The 14,738-nt window shown below is 41.0% G+C and overlaps 1 protein-coding gene across 2 annotated transcripts in view; it reads left to right on the forward strand.

Moving 5' to 3' along the window:
* The window catches only part of LOC147690098 (sodium/potassium/calcium exchanger 4-like), a 558,445-nt gene that overhangs the window by 342,261 nt on the left and 201,446 nt on the right, over nt 1-14,738 (forward strand). For both annotated transcript variants that reach the window (XM_086937689.1, XM_086937688.1), the window contains exon 10: nt 1,401-1,537. In XM_086937689.1, the coding sequence (XP_086793815.1) occupies nt 1,401-1,537 (137 nt within the window). The remainder of the gene's footprint in view (nt 1-1,400; nt 1,538-14,738) is intronic.

Consider the following 14,738-nt stretch of genomic DNA (forward strand, 5'->3'; position numbering starts at 1 on the left):
TATGTTCTAATAGGGCAGTTCGCAAAATCCTAAAGTGTAGTGTGTTGCAATTCAACCTACCTAATAAATATTCATGAGATAGGTTGCAAATTGTGACTCACTATGATTGGAGGCCAAGGCTGGGATGGTGCCCTGCTGCGGTCACCAGACCACGATGTCTATGATTGCTTTTCAATAAAGCTAACTTTTTTTGTTTTTTAATGTATCCCGTTTCCCTTAAAGGAAGTGGGTCTGCTGTTAAAAAGAAAAGAGTCTTTTTGTGGGAGTCGAAGGGAGGGAGGAGAGGCACTGCTACCTCTCATAAAAAAAATTTACATTCACAATGGGGACCCTTATTCTTTAGCAAATTGTTTAACACCTCTTTTGAGATGTTGGTAAAATATCAATGTGATTTTAAACATTGTTAGTTAGCATACTAATTCGATATTTGGAAGGGATGCCTACAGCACACCCCTTCCAAATACTGCATTATTATTTCTAAACACATTTACTTATTCAGAAACACTTTTTTGAACAGCTAAAAACTCTTAGTACATAGAAAAAAGTTTTATTTCCATTTGAAAACCCTCTAATTTACCCTTTGCACACTTGGCCCCTTATATTTTTCAAATCTTGCTCGATTTTGTCATGTTACGTTATTTATTTAATGTTATTATTGTTGTTTGCTTAGGTATGCTAAACATTGACTAAATTTGGGCCATGCTATCAAGGGCAAATGTGAGCCAAGAATGCCCTTCAGTAAAACTGGGAGAGAAAATAGGCCTGGGCACCAAAATTAAAGAGACCCCCATCACAGAATAAGTTAGCTAGAAAGTGGCCCATGCTTGCAAAATAAGGTCGCTTTGAACTTGTAAAGACCCGCTAATATAGTATTTTTCAAGATATGGAAGGTTGCATTGATTTGTGCCTGCTGCAGGCAACGTTAATTTTAATATCAATGAAATCAACAGAAAAATGCAGACCATAAAACAGGCCCACATACAGCCGGAAAACGGCACACACTGTCAGAGCAGCCCATCGGGCACAGCCTTATTGCCCTACAAGCCAGTCCGACCCTGTTAGTGGCCCTCCTAGAGCCGTGGTGTGTTTGAGCAGTGTGGGAGCTCAGCCACAGCTCACCTCTCTCCCACAACCCACCGGAATCTGTACAAAAATCTCTTTGATGATGTGAGATCTTTAAACTGCGTTTCTGATGCTGGTTGTCACCTAAGGTTTGGTCGGAAGCAGCCCACAGACGCACCAGGATGCAAGTTTTCACCTCCATAAAAGTTTGTAACTACACATGTTCTTTGTCACAATGGATTCACATTAAAAAGTGGATTTCACCAGGATTCTTCTTCTGGTAAACAATGGTACCTCCATTTGTGAAGATAACTTACTAAAGCCACTTTTCCCTTTAGATACAACAAGAAGTTGCAGAACCTGTTCACAAGGAGTCAGAAGACTATGGCGAATGAGAGTGCAGTCAGCAACGAGATGGGGGACGCTTCTTATGACATCACACATGAAGACCCATCACTGCCCCTGCTAGGGACAGGTAAGGCAAAGTAGATGGGCCTAGCACTGGACTGTCTCCAGCAAGTTTGTCAACATCTCAGGAAACAAGCACATTTTAACAATCCGGAAATGGCAAAGCCTCTTTGTTGTAATCAGTGAAAGTGTCCAGCATTGTATTCAACCTCGTGCATATTTGTGTAACAATTTGTAAATATTGGTGGACACTCAAAATGAAATTACAGGGCCACGATTCTGTGGTATCTACTATATCTTGCTATAATGCATTATAGAATTAATTTGTCTTTGTCAATGGTGGAAAACCAATAATGTATGATAATGACATTCGATGTATTTTATGGGGTGACATGTTTTATATTTTACAAACGATAATTAAAGCCAAAGCAAAGTCCCCCATGATGTGCATTTTTATTATTTATATAGAGAAAGGGCATCCGAGAATACTTAAAGAAAGTGTCTGACACACCACACTAAGAAATGCATTACTGTATGAAATGACCAAAACCACTTGAAACAATGAAAAATATCTTCATAATCTAAGCAGGACAAGACAAAAACATAGAATGACATCAGCGTTTATTTTAACTTAACATACAGCATAGATGAGGATTTTTTTTTTTATTGTACGGTTAACATGCATAAAAATAGTTCTAACTTTTGGGGGTTGATTAAGTGAGGAATGGCACAAACTGTTCGTGCACATTTTTGAAGATGCAAACATAAGACGTAAGTATATGAGTCGTTACTCTATTGCTGACATCGTAAATTGTAACTAAGGTTCAAAAGTTTAAACTCCCCATATTTTGTCGATATAGTGGATAGTTATCTGTTACTTGTATAAAATCATCAGTTGAGCTAAGGTGTTAGTTTAACCAAAGCTGCCCAGGACCATTTTACAGCTGTTGCAGCCACAAACAAGGAGTGCATGAAGATAAAAAAACAACAGGATACAACTCTCATAAAATGGCTGCATGCCAGAAATTATGCAAAAACCTAATATTTATGGTAAATTTCCCTTGCCAAAAACGTTTTTGTTGGAAAAAGTCACTTCTTATCGCACAACATTTCTTCAGCTTGTGAAGTTGATGAACAAGAAACATTAGTGTTGATGGCGCGCAGAGTTACCTGCTCAATTTACCATACTCACCTGGCCCCATAAACATACACACTTTGAACAGGTAATCCAGCCTTATACCATTCGCCAATCAGGAATTTTAATTTACTTTAGGACTTGTACCTATACACATTCGCTTACCAATCCTTGTCACCTGTATTTAAGTCCTAAGGGATCAAAGGTGTTAGAATAATAGGTAGAAAAATAACATTTACCCTCATAAATAACCACAGACTCAGGAAAAGTTTAAACACTTAATCTATTTAAATTCTTATTTGCACGAGTCCACAAAAGCTTAATGAGAGAGTTTTCAAGCAAGAATATAATAATCAATATGAGGAACTGTAGAAATATTGTAAATGTAAATGTATTTGTAAAGCGCACTGATACCCCGGCAAGCAGTGTGTCCTGGCGCTGTACTCATACCGCTAGGGAACCCGTCCTGGCTTTTCCCCGTGAAATGTCCACTCCTGGGCATCCCCGGGGTGCAACCAGGCATCCCCAGCGCTGTAGGGGGCCGTTGTGGAGGCTAAGCAAGCTATTGCCCAGAGTTGCAGCGTGGGACCCATGATTAGAATAGGCACTGAGGCGAGAATATCCAGTCAGCGGAATTTATGAGCCAGAGACCCGCCGAGGTGGGAATCGAACCTTGGTCCCTGGCCAGAACTCTGCATCAAGGTCTGCCGCTCTAACCATTGAGCCACACTCCTCCACTCCATATTGTGAGATTTCTACCTGGGAAAGGTGAGAAAGGGAAACAATACAATGAAATACCCACACAGATTTATATTTACCTAGAATGGTGTGAAGACCCACCCTGGCCACGGGCTGGGATAAAGGACAGGGCTCCCGATAATTCAGGTGCCAACAGGACAGGACAGGTGCAGATCAGTGCAAGACAGGTGCAGACCAATGCGGATCAGGACAGGACAGATTCAGGTCAGGACAGGTACCCTCAGCCAAGTGCAACGCCAGCGTCACACCCCTCTCTGCGGCTAACAGTCGGACCCTGATTGGGTTATCTATTCTTCTCCCACAGCAATTTATCGATTCTTCTGACAGAGCGCTCCGCCAGCAACTCTGCTCTCGATCTCCTATTGAGTGCGTTGGGTCAGTGACAGGTCAGCTATTCGGACAAGTCGGACAATCTAACTAGCTAAGCCTACGTTAGTTATACTGTTTTCCAGGGCAATGTACCACCCCCTGGTGTTGTAAATTCATGTATTCCCTTGATTTGATTGGTCAAAAGGCGAGGAGAGGTCATCACATCATACCAGTATGAGATCATTTAATTCACTAATAATTATCACGTTCTCGCCCACAATTTACTTTCCCATGTTTTTATTACACCCAGCATTATTGTAGCAAAAGATATACAATTTATAACATTTTATATTATTCTTTGCCTCTGGAGAGTTCATGGGGTGAGGTTCCCAGGGGCATCGCAGGCAAGACTGTCACTGGCATGGTTTCAATGCCACTGCTTGAGAATTCTTGAACTTCCTGCACATGCGCGATAAGGCTTTCAATATGGAGTTACATTCACTCTCCAGGCCCAAACACGAGCTAGCAGCAAAGTTAAAGAGAAACAATTTTAGAACAAAGAATAAATGAATTCGCTGCATACCACTTATCTCTACTCTATTCCCATTACTCTATTTTAACTATATCATCAATAGTTCAGCAGAACATACAAAGTTTAGTTAGAGCAGAAGCAGGTGCATTAGTATGTGAAACATGGAACGGCCATCTTAATTCTAGTGCGCAGCTGCAAGAATTTCCCACCAAGCGAAAGATATGTCACACCACGTGAGTGTGGCAGACGCATGCGCAGTACAGTTCCCGCGTTTTCGGCGGCCATATTAGGTCACTCGAGTTACTGTTAGTAAAAGCACATAGGTAAGCTTCCCCTAGATACTAGAACTGTCGTGTGGTGCAATAATTATTAAGACAAACATGTTGATTAATACATTATATGTTATTCTGAAAGGGTTGAGTCCGAGCAAGTCTCTTTACGTATGAAACCTTGCTCCATCAATCCCCTCTTTGATGATATTTTATATCATCAGTAATTACAGATGCCAACTTTTAACATTTTCACAGTTCTATTTCTTCAAAGATTCTATTAGGTCTTTTCTCGTTATTCATTTGGAAGTTTTTCATTTTCTTATATAAATTCCCATTAAACTCTTCAAGCTCAAGTTCTTCAAAATTGCTTTTGTTTCCTTTCTTGTTTTCTTTAAATGTCTTTTTGTTTCTGCAACACTTGCACCACATTATTATCCCAAGAATCAGTAGGGCTATTCCCATCATTGGCATCAGTATTCTACCTATAATACTTTTTCCTACGTTAGCAAACCAATTACCTATAGAGGAGAGACCATCAGTTAGTCTCTTCCATGCACTATCAACTTCCAATGGTTTCAATTCTTCTTCCAAATGAGTAATATTTTTGAAATACCTTCCAATTTCAATACTTTTGTCAGATATGTAAGTGCAACAATGTTGCGCTTTCAACATTCTACAGACTCCACCTTCTTTTGCCAATAATATATCAAGAGCAAGCCGATTTTGTAAAACCATTGATCTGATCAAAACCATTTCTGTATTGATCAGTAAAAATCCGCCAGCAGTGTCAGTCTATAAACGATGCATCACTGTGGACAATTTACAAATTCTTTGAGTATTCAGAATTACCCCCACTGAAGGTATCAATGTACTAAATATGTCACCTACAATTTCCGCAAAACTAGCTATTTTATATCGTGTAAGTTCATTATTGTCTTCATTGCTTCCAGTGATTCTTTTTACATGGTATATCTTTGGGGATACTATTCCAAAATAGCAACTCCCATACCAATGATCAGGCAATTTAAAATACGCCTTGTTCCCACACATATAATAAATTCCCGGAAATACTTGTTCAGTTCCATCTTTGAAGCCCCAACCCCCAATTATCAGAAAATGTTGTTCACATTCACTGGATCCAATAAATATATTATTATATTCTGTTTTTAACCTTTGAAGACAGATTTTCCCTTTCTTTTCAAAATGCAGAGACATAGCAGCCTGAGTTTTGCCATTTGCCACAAAATCTTCCCTTTCAGCCCATTTTGGGTATTTTAGGTTTTGTTTCTTTGGCCTTTCTATGGAAATCCTGTCTTCTCCACTAAATTCAAAAACACTTTTTCTTGCTCATATAATTTACATGTTTGATTTTTGTTATGTGGTTCAGCTACATCTATTTCTTTCATTGTTAGGAAAAATTCACCAAAGAACTGTGCATGTTTAGCACTAAGGACAGGGTTCATGTGTCTACATATAGGGATCTCAGAAAAATGTACATCTATGTTAGAATAATAATATTGTAATTTTCCAGTTCTATAAAACAAACTAGTTATAATACTAGATGAAATACCATTTGTTAATGATAAGTGGTGATAAGTCACCCCTTCTGCTACTGACGTTGGTAACTTCATACAAACATAACAATCACTAATTTCCATTGTTTTTACATAATGTACTAACAATTTAGCAAATACATTTAGAACTATTTTATTTTGAATTCTACTACAATGTAATTCCATCTCATATGGTTTTTCTAATTCTACTCTACTTTGTTTAATGCCATCTACCTTATCATGTGTGTCTATTTCTTCATGTGAGCTAGTGCCATTTTGTCTATTTTCACTCATTATGTAAGGTATAGCTATCGTCAGTCCTATCCATACTACAAGTACAATCACTATACAACATGTTCATATTCTACAGCATGTTGTTATACAAATTCTTTTTGGGTTTCCACCAACATTATAATCAGCCATTTTGATTAAGGAGACTTAACCCCTCTTTGTAACTTTTACACAGACTTTTAACCTGTGAAATTTCTCTTTCAGGTTGGTCTCACTTCTTCATCAATCTGATCAAAATTAATTTGCGATCACTTTCATCACTTATTTCAAATTTTTAGAAATCTTCAAGGATGACATAGGTCCATTCAGGGCCTTTGAATTTATTATTCAGTCTTTTCAATCGTGGACTTCTCCTTCCTGGTTTCTCTGTGGATGGTCCAGCTTGGCTTGATATTTCATTTACTTGTTCTGGTTATTCATTTATTGGTTTAAGGCAAAATGTCAGTCTTGTAATAAACCCAGGCCACTTATCTCCCTTTCTGAGCCTTTTAGCTGGCACTGTGCTTTGATTTTCTTCAGATGCTCTTTTATTTTCATCCAGTTGTGGCACATCTTGTTCAATGTCGTCTTCTAAATTCCTTTCTATCTGACCTTGTCCAGGGCTTATTTTTGTCAGTTCTGCCTAGATGCGTTCTTCAAGACTAATCTGACCTAGTTCAGGAGTTTGCTGAATTTGACTTTGACTTTGATTTGGTTTGCCTTCTTCTTCCTGAACACGTTTTTCTACACCTATCTGGTCCTGCTCAGGTCTTTTGATTTCTTGATTGTCTTCCGCCTGAGCTTTCGCCTGAATACCTGTCTGTCCCTCCTCAGACTCAGGAGTTCTGGTTGGTATTTCAGATGTCTGAGTATATTGATCTTTCCTTATCTGATTCTCCTCAGAATTACTATTGGCTTTGATTTCTGTAATCTGAGTGCGTTCTTCTATTCCTGACTCATCCTCACTACCACTCTGTCTATCTAAATAGGTTTGACTTCTGGTTCTTATGATTTCTTCAGGCATGTCGACTACTGGAGTCCATTCATCCTGACTGGTGCTCAGTTGTTCCTCATTAGCTACTTCAGGATCGATTTCTTGGGACCCTTTAGCTGTACAACCTTCTGCTTCTACTTCATCAGGTTCTGTCACTCTTTTAGTATGACTAGCATGGATCCAGTTTGGAATTCCCTTGCACTTTACAGCTGTGGTGGTAAGCAATATTACTTGCTGTGGCTTTCCCCACCGCGGAGCTAGGCAAGATCCTCGGGTGTGTTCCTTTATCACTACCCAGTCACCTGGATTCAGATCATGTACTGGAGTTGATTGTCTGGCAACAGCATCTTCTCCAACCTGGTGAGAGATAGAATGTACTTGATCAGCCAGTACTTTGCAGTACTCTAGCACTAAATCATCAGTTATATTTATCAGCTTGTGTCCTGGTACCCACGCTTGAATCATTGCTCTTCCCATGAGTATCTCATGGGGACTCAAGCCTGTGTTCTTGTCTGGAGGGCTTCTGAGTACCATCAGAACAAGAGGAAAAATCATCAGGCCACTCCAATCGGGTAGATTCATAAATCCTTCCCAGTCTTGACTTGATTGTGCCATTCAGTTGTTCTATCACTCCAGACGCCTTTGGGCGGTATGTACAGTGCAGCTTTTGCTCAATTTTGAATTCTTCACAGATCAGACAAATTAATTCATTATTAAAATGAGACCCTTGATCTGATTCAATCGTTACTGGAAAACCAAACCTAGGAGTGAGCTCTCATAACAATAGTTTGGCTACAGTTAGGCTAGGGTAGGCTTCCCTCAATTTTGAAAATAGGCAGACAAAGACAAGGACATATTCAAATCCTAGACAAGGGGGCAGTTGAATGAAATCAAGTTGTGGCCTTTCTAATTTTCCCAGGGCAAACTACAGTTTTTCTACCAGGATTAATTTGATGACAAATTAGGCACCTCTGGCAAAGACTCTCCGCTATGTTCCTGAACCTCGCATTAAACCAAGTTTGCCTGAACAATAGGATCATTACATCTCTACCTATGTGGGTGTCTCCATGGTACATCCTAGCCATAGGAGCAAGCATACAGTTTGGTAACACAGGTCTACCATCCAAGTAAACAATAACACCATCTCCAACCCTCCTTTGACAGCCTATCCTTTCCCACTCTTCCTTTTCTTTTGGTTCTGCTTCATTTTGAAAGTCTCTCACTTCTTCCCACGTTCTCACACCTTCAAGCAACATAAGTTGGCAGCTGTTTCCACATGCATCTATTTTCTTGTGTATAGCCATTCTGTGTTTAGCACAATGTTGGGCTACTTGGTCAGCATAACGATTACCTGCTGTCACTCTGTCGTTTCCAGATTGGTGAGCAGCACATTTGACCACAGCCACTGCTTTTGGTAATTGAATCGCTTCAAGCAATTCTTTCAAATAATGTCCATTTTTAATAGGAGTACATGAAGAAGTCATAAACTCCCTTTGCATCCAAAAGTGGCCAAAGTCATGCACAACCCCTTACCTTACAGGCTATCAGTGTATATGGCCACTTTCCAGTTTATCCCAATTTTGCAAGCTTTTATTAAAGCAATCAATTTGGCTACTTGTGCAGACTTGACCCCAGGTAAATAGGATGCTTTGACTATGCCACCTAATGTGCACACAGCATAAGCACTGCTCAATCCTCCTTCCTTGTGTTGCATGCAAGAGCAATGTACAAATAACTTATACTCTGAATTTAAAAGGGGTTTTTCCTGTATGTCTGGGCGTGGTTTAGTACTGTATTCTGTGAGGTCGACACAATCATGTCCGACTTCTTATTTTACCTCTTCAAAATCTGAATCAGGTAACAGTGTTGCTGGGTTATGGGCAGTATATCTGGCAATTGTCACATTTTCTGCACCTAAAATGACTCGTTCATACTTAGCCGACTAGGAGTCAGATACTGAGTGTGTTTTCTTGTCAATAGAATCACAACTGCATGTGGAACATACACAGTTACAGGATGTCCCATAATGATGGACTCATTTTGGCTACCGCTTTCAGACATCCCAGTAAAGCAGATGCCACAGGATTCAGTGTGTAAGCAAAAACAATTCCCAACAGGTATTATGTGAAGACAGTTTTAGAAATGTATGCAATATGCATTACAAGAAAGGAAGAACCAAGGAGTCAATTGATTTTTAAAGAAGGTGGTATTATTTACCAAGAAGCAAAGGGGGGATATTTCACATGACAATACAGTTAAAGCAGCACTGTACAGAACGGATCATGTGACAACCCAGTGACACTTGGTGCAAGGTGCTATATACAATTGGTGATGGTGAATGTGCAAGTGCTAAAAAGAGCAGCGTAGTCGACGCATGAATCAAAGTATTTACATCAAATAATGGCTCCACAGAACAAATTGTAATCACTCAAAATACAATTATTTATGTAGAAGCACAAAATGTGATATGCGTCGTATACCCAGGTAACTGAGCGAGGGTATAGGAAGTCCGGGTGGTCGCTCATTGGTCGAGGACTGATCGTTAGTCAGGCACAGCAAGTCCCGCCCGCTGATCGGATATAACTCAGCGATCAGTCCTCGACCAATGAGCGACCACCCGGACTTCCTATACCCTCGCTCAGTTACCTGGGTATAACTCACTGTTTCCATTGACAACCCTGTCCTGATGACGATCCCGACTAAAGGGGATCGAAACGCCGTCGACAGCTTGAATTATGCGACTGTAACTGGGGCAGCAGGGAGAGGCAAGAGACGTGTCTTAGTTACAACAGGTAGTGGTTTTATTTTTAACAAGAGCTGATCGGTACTCCTCAGTCTTACACCAGACGTTCTTGGGGAACGACTCCTTTCTGCTCGGCTCTTGGAAAGAACACCTTCTTCCCTTCTTTTCTTTAGTGTCCGTCTTCGTTCTCCCCCGTCAGGCTCCGTCTTGTCCTCCTCACCGTCGGTATTTTAGAAAGAAACAGGAAAAGCACGTTAGAATCACGGCCTTTCAGTTGTATGCCCAATCACCCGGGGTGACGTGAAGTAGGGGTCGACATGTGCACCAAACAAACGGTCGGGACTAATACAGGGTAAGAGGCTCGTGAATAGGTGGGGATGTGATTCAAAGGTGCAAACGCCTTGTGATTAGTGCAGGGGTGAAGACCGCTAGCGCCGCGTTCTCCTCCCCACCCAGCCCGCTATACGGGAACGTACCTCGCGAAGCCACGCCCCTCCGGGGGAGTGGCTGGGCGAATCGCGATGTCGGTGGCCTCCGGGCTCCGCTGCTTCCTCCCGTCTTCCACCGTCAGCTTCCTCTGGTCTCGCGCCGATGACTTCCTCAGCTCTCTCTCCAACGACCTCATCCACGTCCGCTCCGGCGGCTTCCTCTGTTCTCACCGGCGGCTCCTCCTCTCCAGGTACGCTGACACCAGGGATCGCCTCCTGCTCCGCTTCCGACTCCTGCCTGCTGTCTAGAGATGCCGCCTGGCGCTGTGGTCCCTCTCGCAGACGCTGGAACCCTTGGGGCGTCTCCTCTTCCTCCGTCGAATCGTCCTGTAGGTTCTGTCGCTGCAGTCTCCACTCCAACGAATCGTCCTCCCACCACTCTCCGTCTTCTTCTTCTCTGCTCCACGCCGCACCGCTCCTCCTGATGACCGCTCCTCCGGTGTATAGACACACCTGGTCGGGCGCAGCCTCCTCTTTTAAGGCGGAGTCCGGCCACTCCTCCTCAGTTCCGTGTATCCAGTTAAAGGGGCCGCCGTCCAGGTCCTCCTCATCACAGCTATAGCGTTCTTCAACTCTGTGCCACGAGGGTTGCTCCGGTGTGGGCTGTGGAAAGAAGAGGGGGGGGTCACAGGTTACATGAACTCCAGGGGGCCCCTCGGGCACCCCCTTACAGCGACGCATATCACATTTTGTGCTTCTACATAAATAATTGTATTTTGAGTGATTACAATTTGTTCTGTGGAGCCATTATTTGATGTAAATACTTTGATTCATGCGTCGACTACGCTGCTGTTTTTAGCACTTGCACATTCACCATCACAAATTGTATATAGCACCTTGCACCAAGTGTCACTGGGTTGTCACATGATCCGTTCTGTACAGTGCTGCTTTAACTGTATTGTCATGTGAAATATCCCCCCTTTGCTTCTTGGTAAATAATACCACCTTCTTTAAAAATCAATTGACTCCTTGGTTCTTCCTTTCTTGTAATGCATATTGCATACATTTCTAAAACTGTCTTCACATAATACCTGTTGGGAATTGTTTTTGCTTACACGATATCTCCCATCCCAACAAGGTCTATGGGTTTTCTCCTGTTGTTCTTACACAGGATTCAGTGTAGCAGAAATATATGCCCAAGGGCTTCGCATCAGGCCATGAGTCTGGATCGGAACTGAAAGTGCACAATTGTCTCGTGCATCACAGAACAGTGCAAATCCTTTTGAATAGTCAGGCATTCCTAATGCTGGAGCTGAACAGAAACAGTTGGGCAATTTTGGGAAAGCAGTCATGCTCTCTTCATCCCATTCTACTGGGTCCTTTGCTCGTTTCTTTGTCATCTGTATCAATGGCTTTGCTAGGACGGCAAATCCCACAATCCACTGTCTGCAGTAACCTACCACTCTGAGAAACATCCTGATCTCTTTTTGTGTTTGAGGCAGATTCATATTTCTAATTATTTTGATTCTTTCTGATCTTACTCTTCTTTCCCCTCTTTCTATCTGGTGCCCCAGATATTTTACTGAACTGGTACAAAATTGTAGCTTCTCAGGTGACACCTTTTGTCCACCTTCGGCCAAATGATTCAGTAATGGAATTGTGTCAATAACGCAGTCATTTTGAGTCTTAGACGCCACCAACAGGTTGTCTATATACTGCACCAGGGCAGATTGTTCGGGCAGTACCAGAGATTCAAGACATTTTTTCAAAATCTGATTAAAAATCGATGGACTTTCTTTGTCCCCTTGAGGAATACAATTCCAGACATAGACATGCTCGTCAAACTTGAACGACAATAAAAATGTACTGCCTGAATGCAATGGAATGGAGAAAAAGGCATGGCATAAATCAATTACAGTGAACCATCTGGCTCCCCACGGTATCTGATACAGAATCACTGCAGGATTTGGCACACCTGGAAAACATGGGACAAAAATGTTATTTATTTTTCGAAGGACTTGTACGGCCCTATATTTTCTGCTCGGTTTCTTTATGCCAATTATAGGAGAATTCCATGGACTGCTCATTATTTCTTTTAAAATGCCTTGCTCAACCAAGCACTATTTCTGCTGCAACACCTTCTTTTATTTCTGGGCTCATTTTGTACTGTCGAATATTTGGGTAAACTGCACCTTCTTTCACTATCACTTTTATGGGATCGACAATTGCCATTAATCCTACTTCTTTTTCAGTAAAATCCCACACATGAGGATTTACGGTATTTTGCAGCTCTTCTGGTAAATCTTTCATAGTCAACTTTTTGATTTCAGTTTCCTGCTTGGCTAACATTAATTTATAAATTCCATCTTTGTCTGGGGCCTGAATTTCAACACCACTTGGGGTGCAAAAGATTGTGCAGTTCATTTTGCACAGTAGGTCCCTACCTAAGAGATTTACTGGACTGGAATCACAAACAACAAACTTATGCATTTCTTTAAAGTTGCCAATTCTCACTCCCATGGGTTCTGTAACAGGGGTCCTAATTTGTTTATTAGAAACGCTAACTACTTGGATCGCTTCTTCTGAGAGGGGTAGGTTTGGAACATCTGCTGTTCTCACAGTAGAACGGGAAGCACCAGTGTCCAACAAAAAGTTAACATTATTTCCCTCAACTTTTCCTTCAATATATGAACCTGTCTGAACTACCGGCAAGGATGCGCCAAGTATGCATTCCTCTTCCTCCCCTCTCAGGCACCGTCAAAAACTATCTTCTTCGAAAAATGTATCTTGCTAAACAAACTGTGGTGTCTCTGCTTTTTTTCTACCACTTCCCTCCCAAGTTGTGGTATCCAGACTGTATTTTGCTTGACTCCCAGAATCTGACATAGGGGCAAGGGGTAACTGGTTTTGTATTACCTGTTGCTGCTGTTTCCTTGATACCTTTTTCTATTTTGAACATTATTACTTTGTACAGCCTTACACTCGTTCTTCCAATGCCCCAATTTTCCGTACCTGTGACAAGGAAACTTTTCCTTTGCCTCTTCACTGTTCATTCTTCCCTTGGTTTACCTCCACTTCCTTCTCCTTGACTTTGATTATTTTTCAATTGATTCAATTAGAGTTCCTGTTGCTCTGCTAATTTTACTTGTACCCATTTCGTCTATTGTAAATTTTATCCCCACAATACTTTCCATATTTTAGACTTTCATCAACAGACTTTGCCTGCAAGCGTATTTTATGATCTTTAATCATTTGTGAGATTTTTGGCCTTAATCCGGACACAAAACAATAAATAACTTGTGTCATGTCCTTTGTATCAATATTTTCCAACTCACTGTACTGCTTGAATACCTGTAAAAGGCTGTAGTAATATGCATGGACTGATTCATCTTTATTCTAGGTAGTTATGTCTATTCTTGTCCAATCTGTCTCTTTTGGAGGTGCCTTTCCTTTCAAATATGTTAGTAATTGATGGTACTTTTTCATAACATCGTCTGATGGGGCTCCTGTCTTTGGGTCTTTAAGGTACTCATCATTGGGCCAATGTTATTTTACATTCTGTCCACAAGTCTGCAGGAACAACAATGTCGAATAAACCATCTAAATCTTTTAACAACACTTTCGAGACCTTTACAAACCTTTCGACTTGTCTGTTCCATTCAACAGGTTTCCCTCGAAGTTATGGGAAATCATTTGTAAATGACAAAATATCCTGTCAGGACCAAGGAACATGTACATAATCTCCTCCTGTCACTTCTTTCATTGGGCACAACCTTTTCACTTTCACAGGTTCTTTTAGTACATATTCGGAAGTAGTGCGATTTGCCTGAGCTTCCTCTTTTTTCTTTGTCCATCTAGCTTTCCATCTGTCTAAATCACCCCATTTTTGAACAACAACAATAATTCTTTTATTTGTAAATTTCATCCAGACACATTCAAGTTTTCTAAATCTTTGTCAGAAAATTCAGCTCTCTAAGGTTTCTGTAACACTTTAGATTTATCAATATCGATTCCCATGTCAGAGGCCAAACTCCTTAATTTTTCATGAAACGTTTTTGTATTTCGTGTAATGCTTCTACATATAAATAACAACTCTTCATCATTGAATGTGTTCAGTCGTTCCAAACCCACATTCCAAGCAATCATTTCTTCTAATTTAACTCTTAATTTAAAAATGTCTAAAACCTTTGGCTGTGATTTTAGCTTTTCTATATCTCAGGTCCATCTTTCTATTTCTTCTGGGGTTACTACAGTGGGACTTCTCATTCCTGTA

This window comes from Lissotriton vulgaris, chromosome 9, assembly GCF_964263255.1.
Source record: "Lissotriton vulgaris chromosome 9, aLisVul1.2, whole genome shotgun sequence".
Classification (NCBI taxonomy): Eukaryota; Metazoa; Chordata; class Amphibia; order Caudata; family Salamandridae; genus Lissotriton; species Lissotriton vulgaris.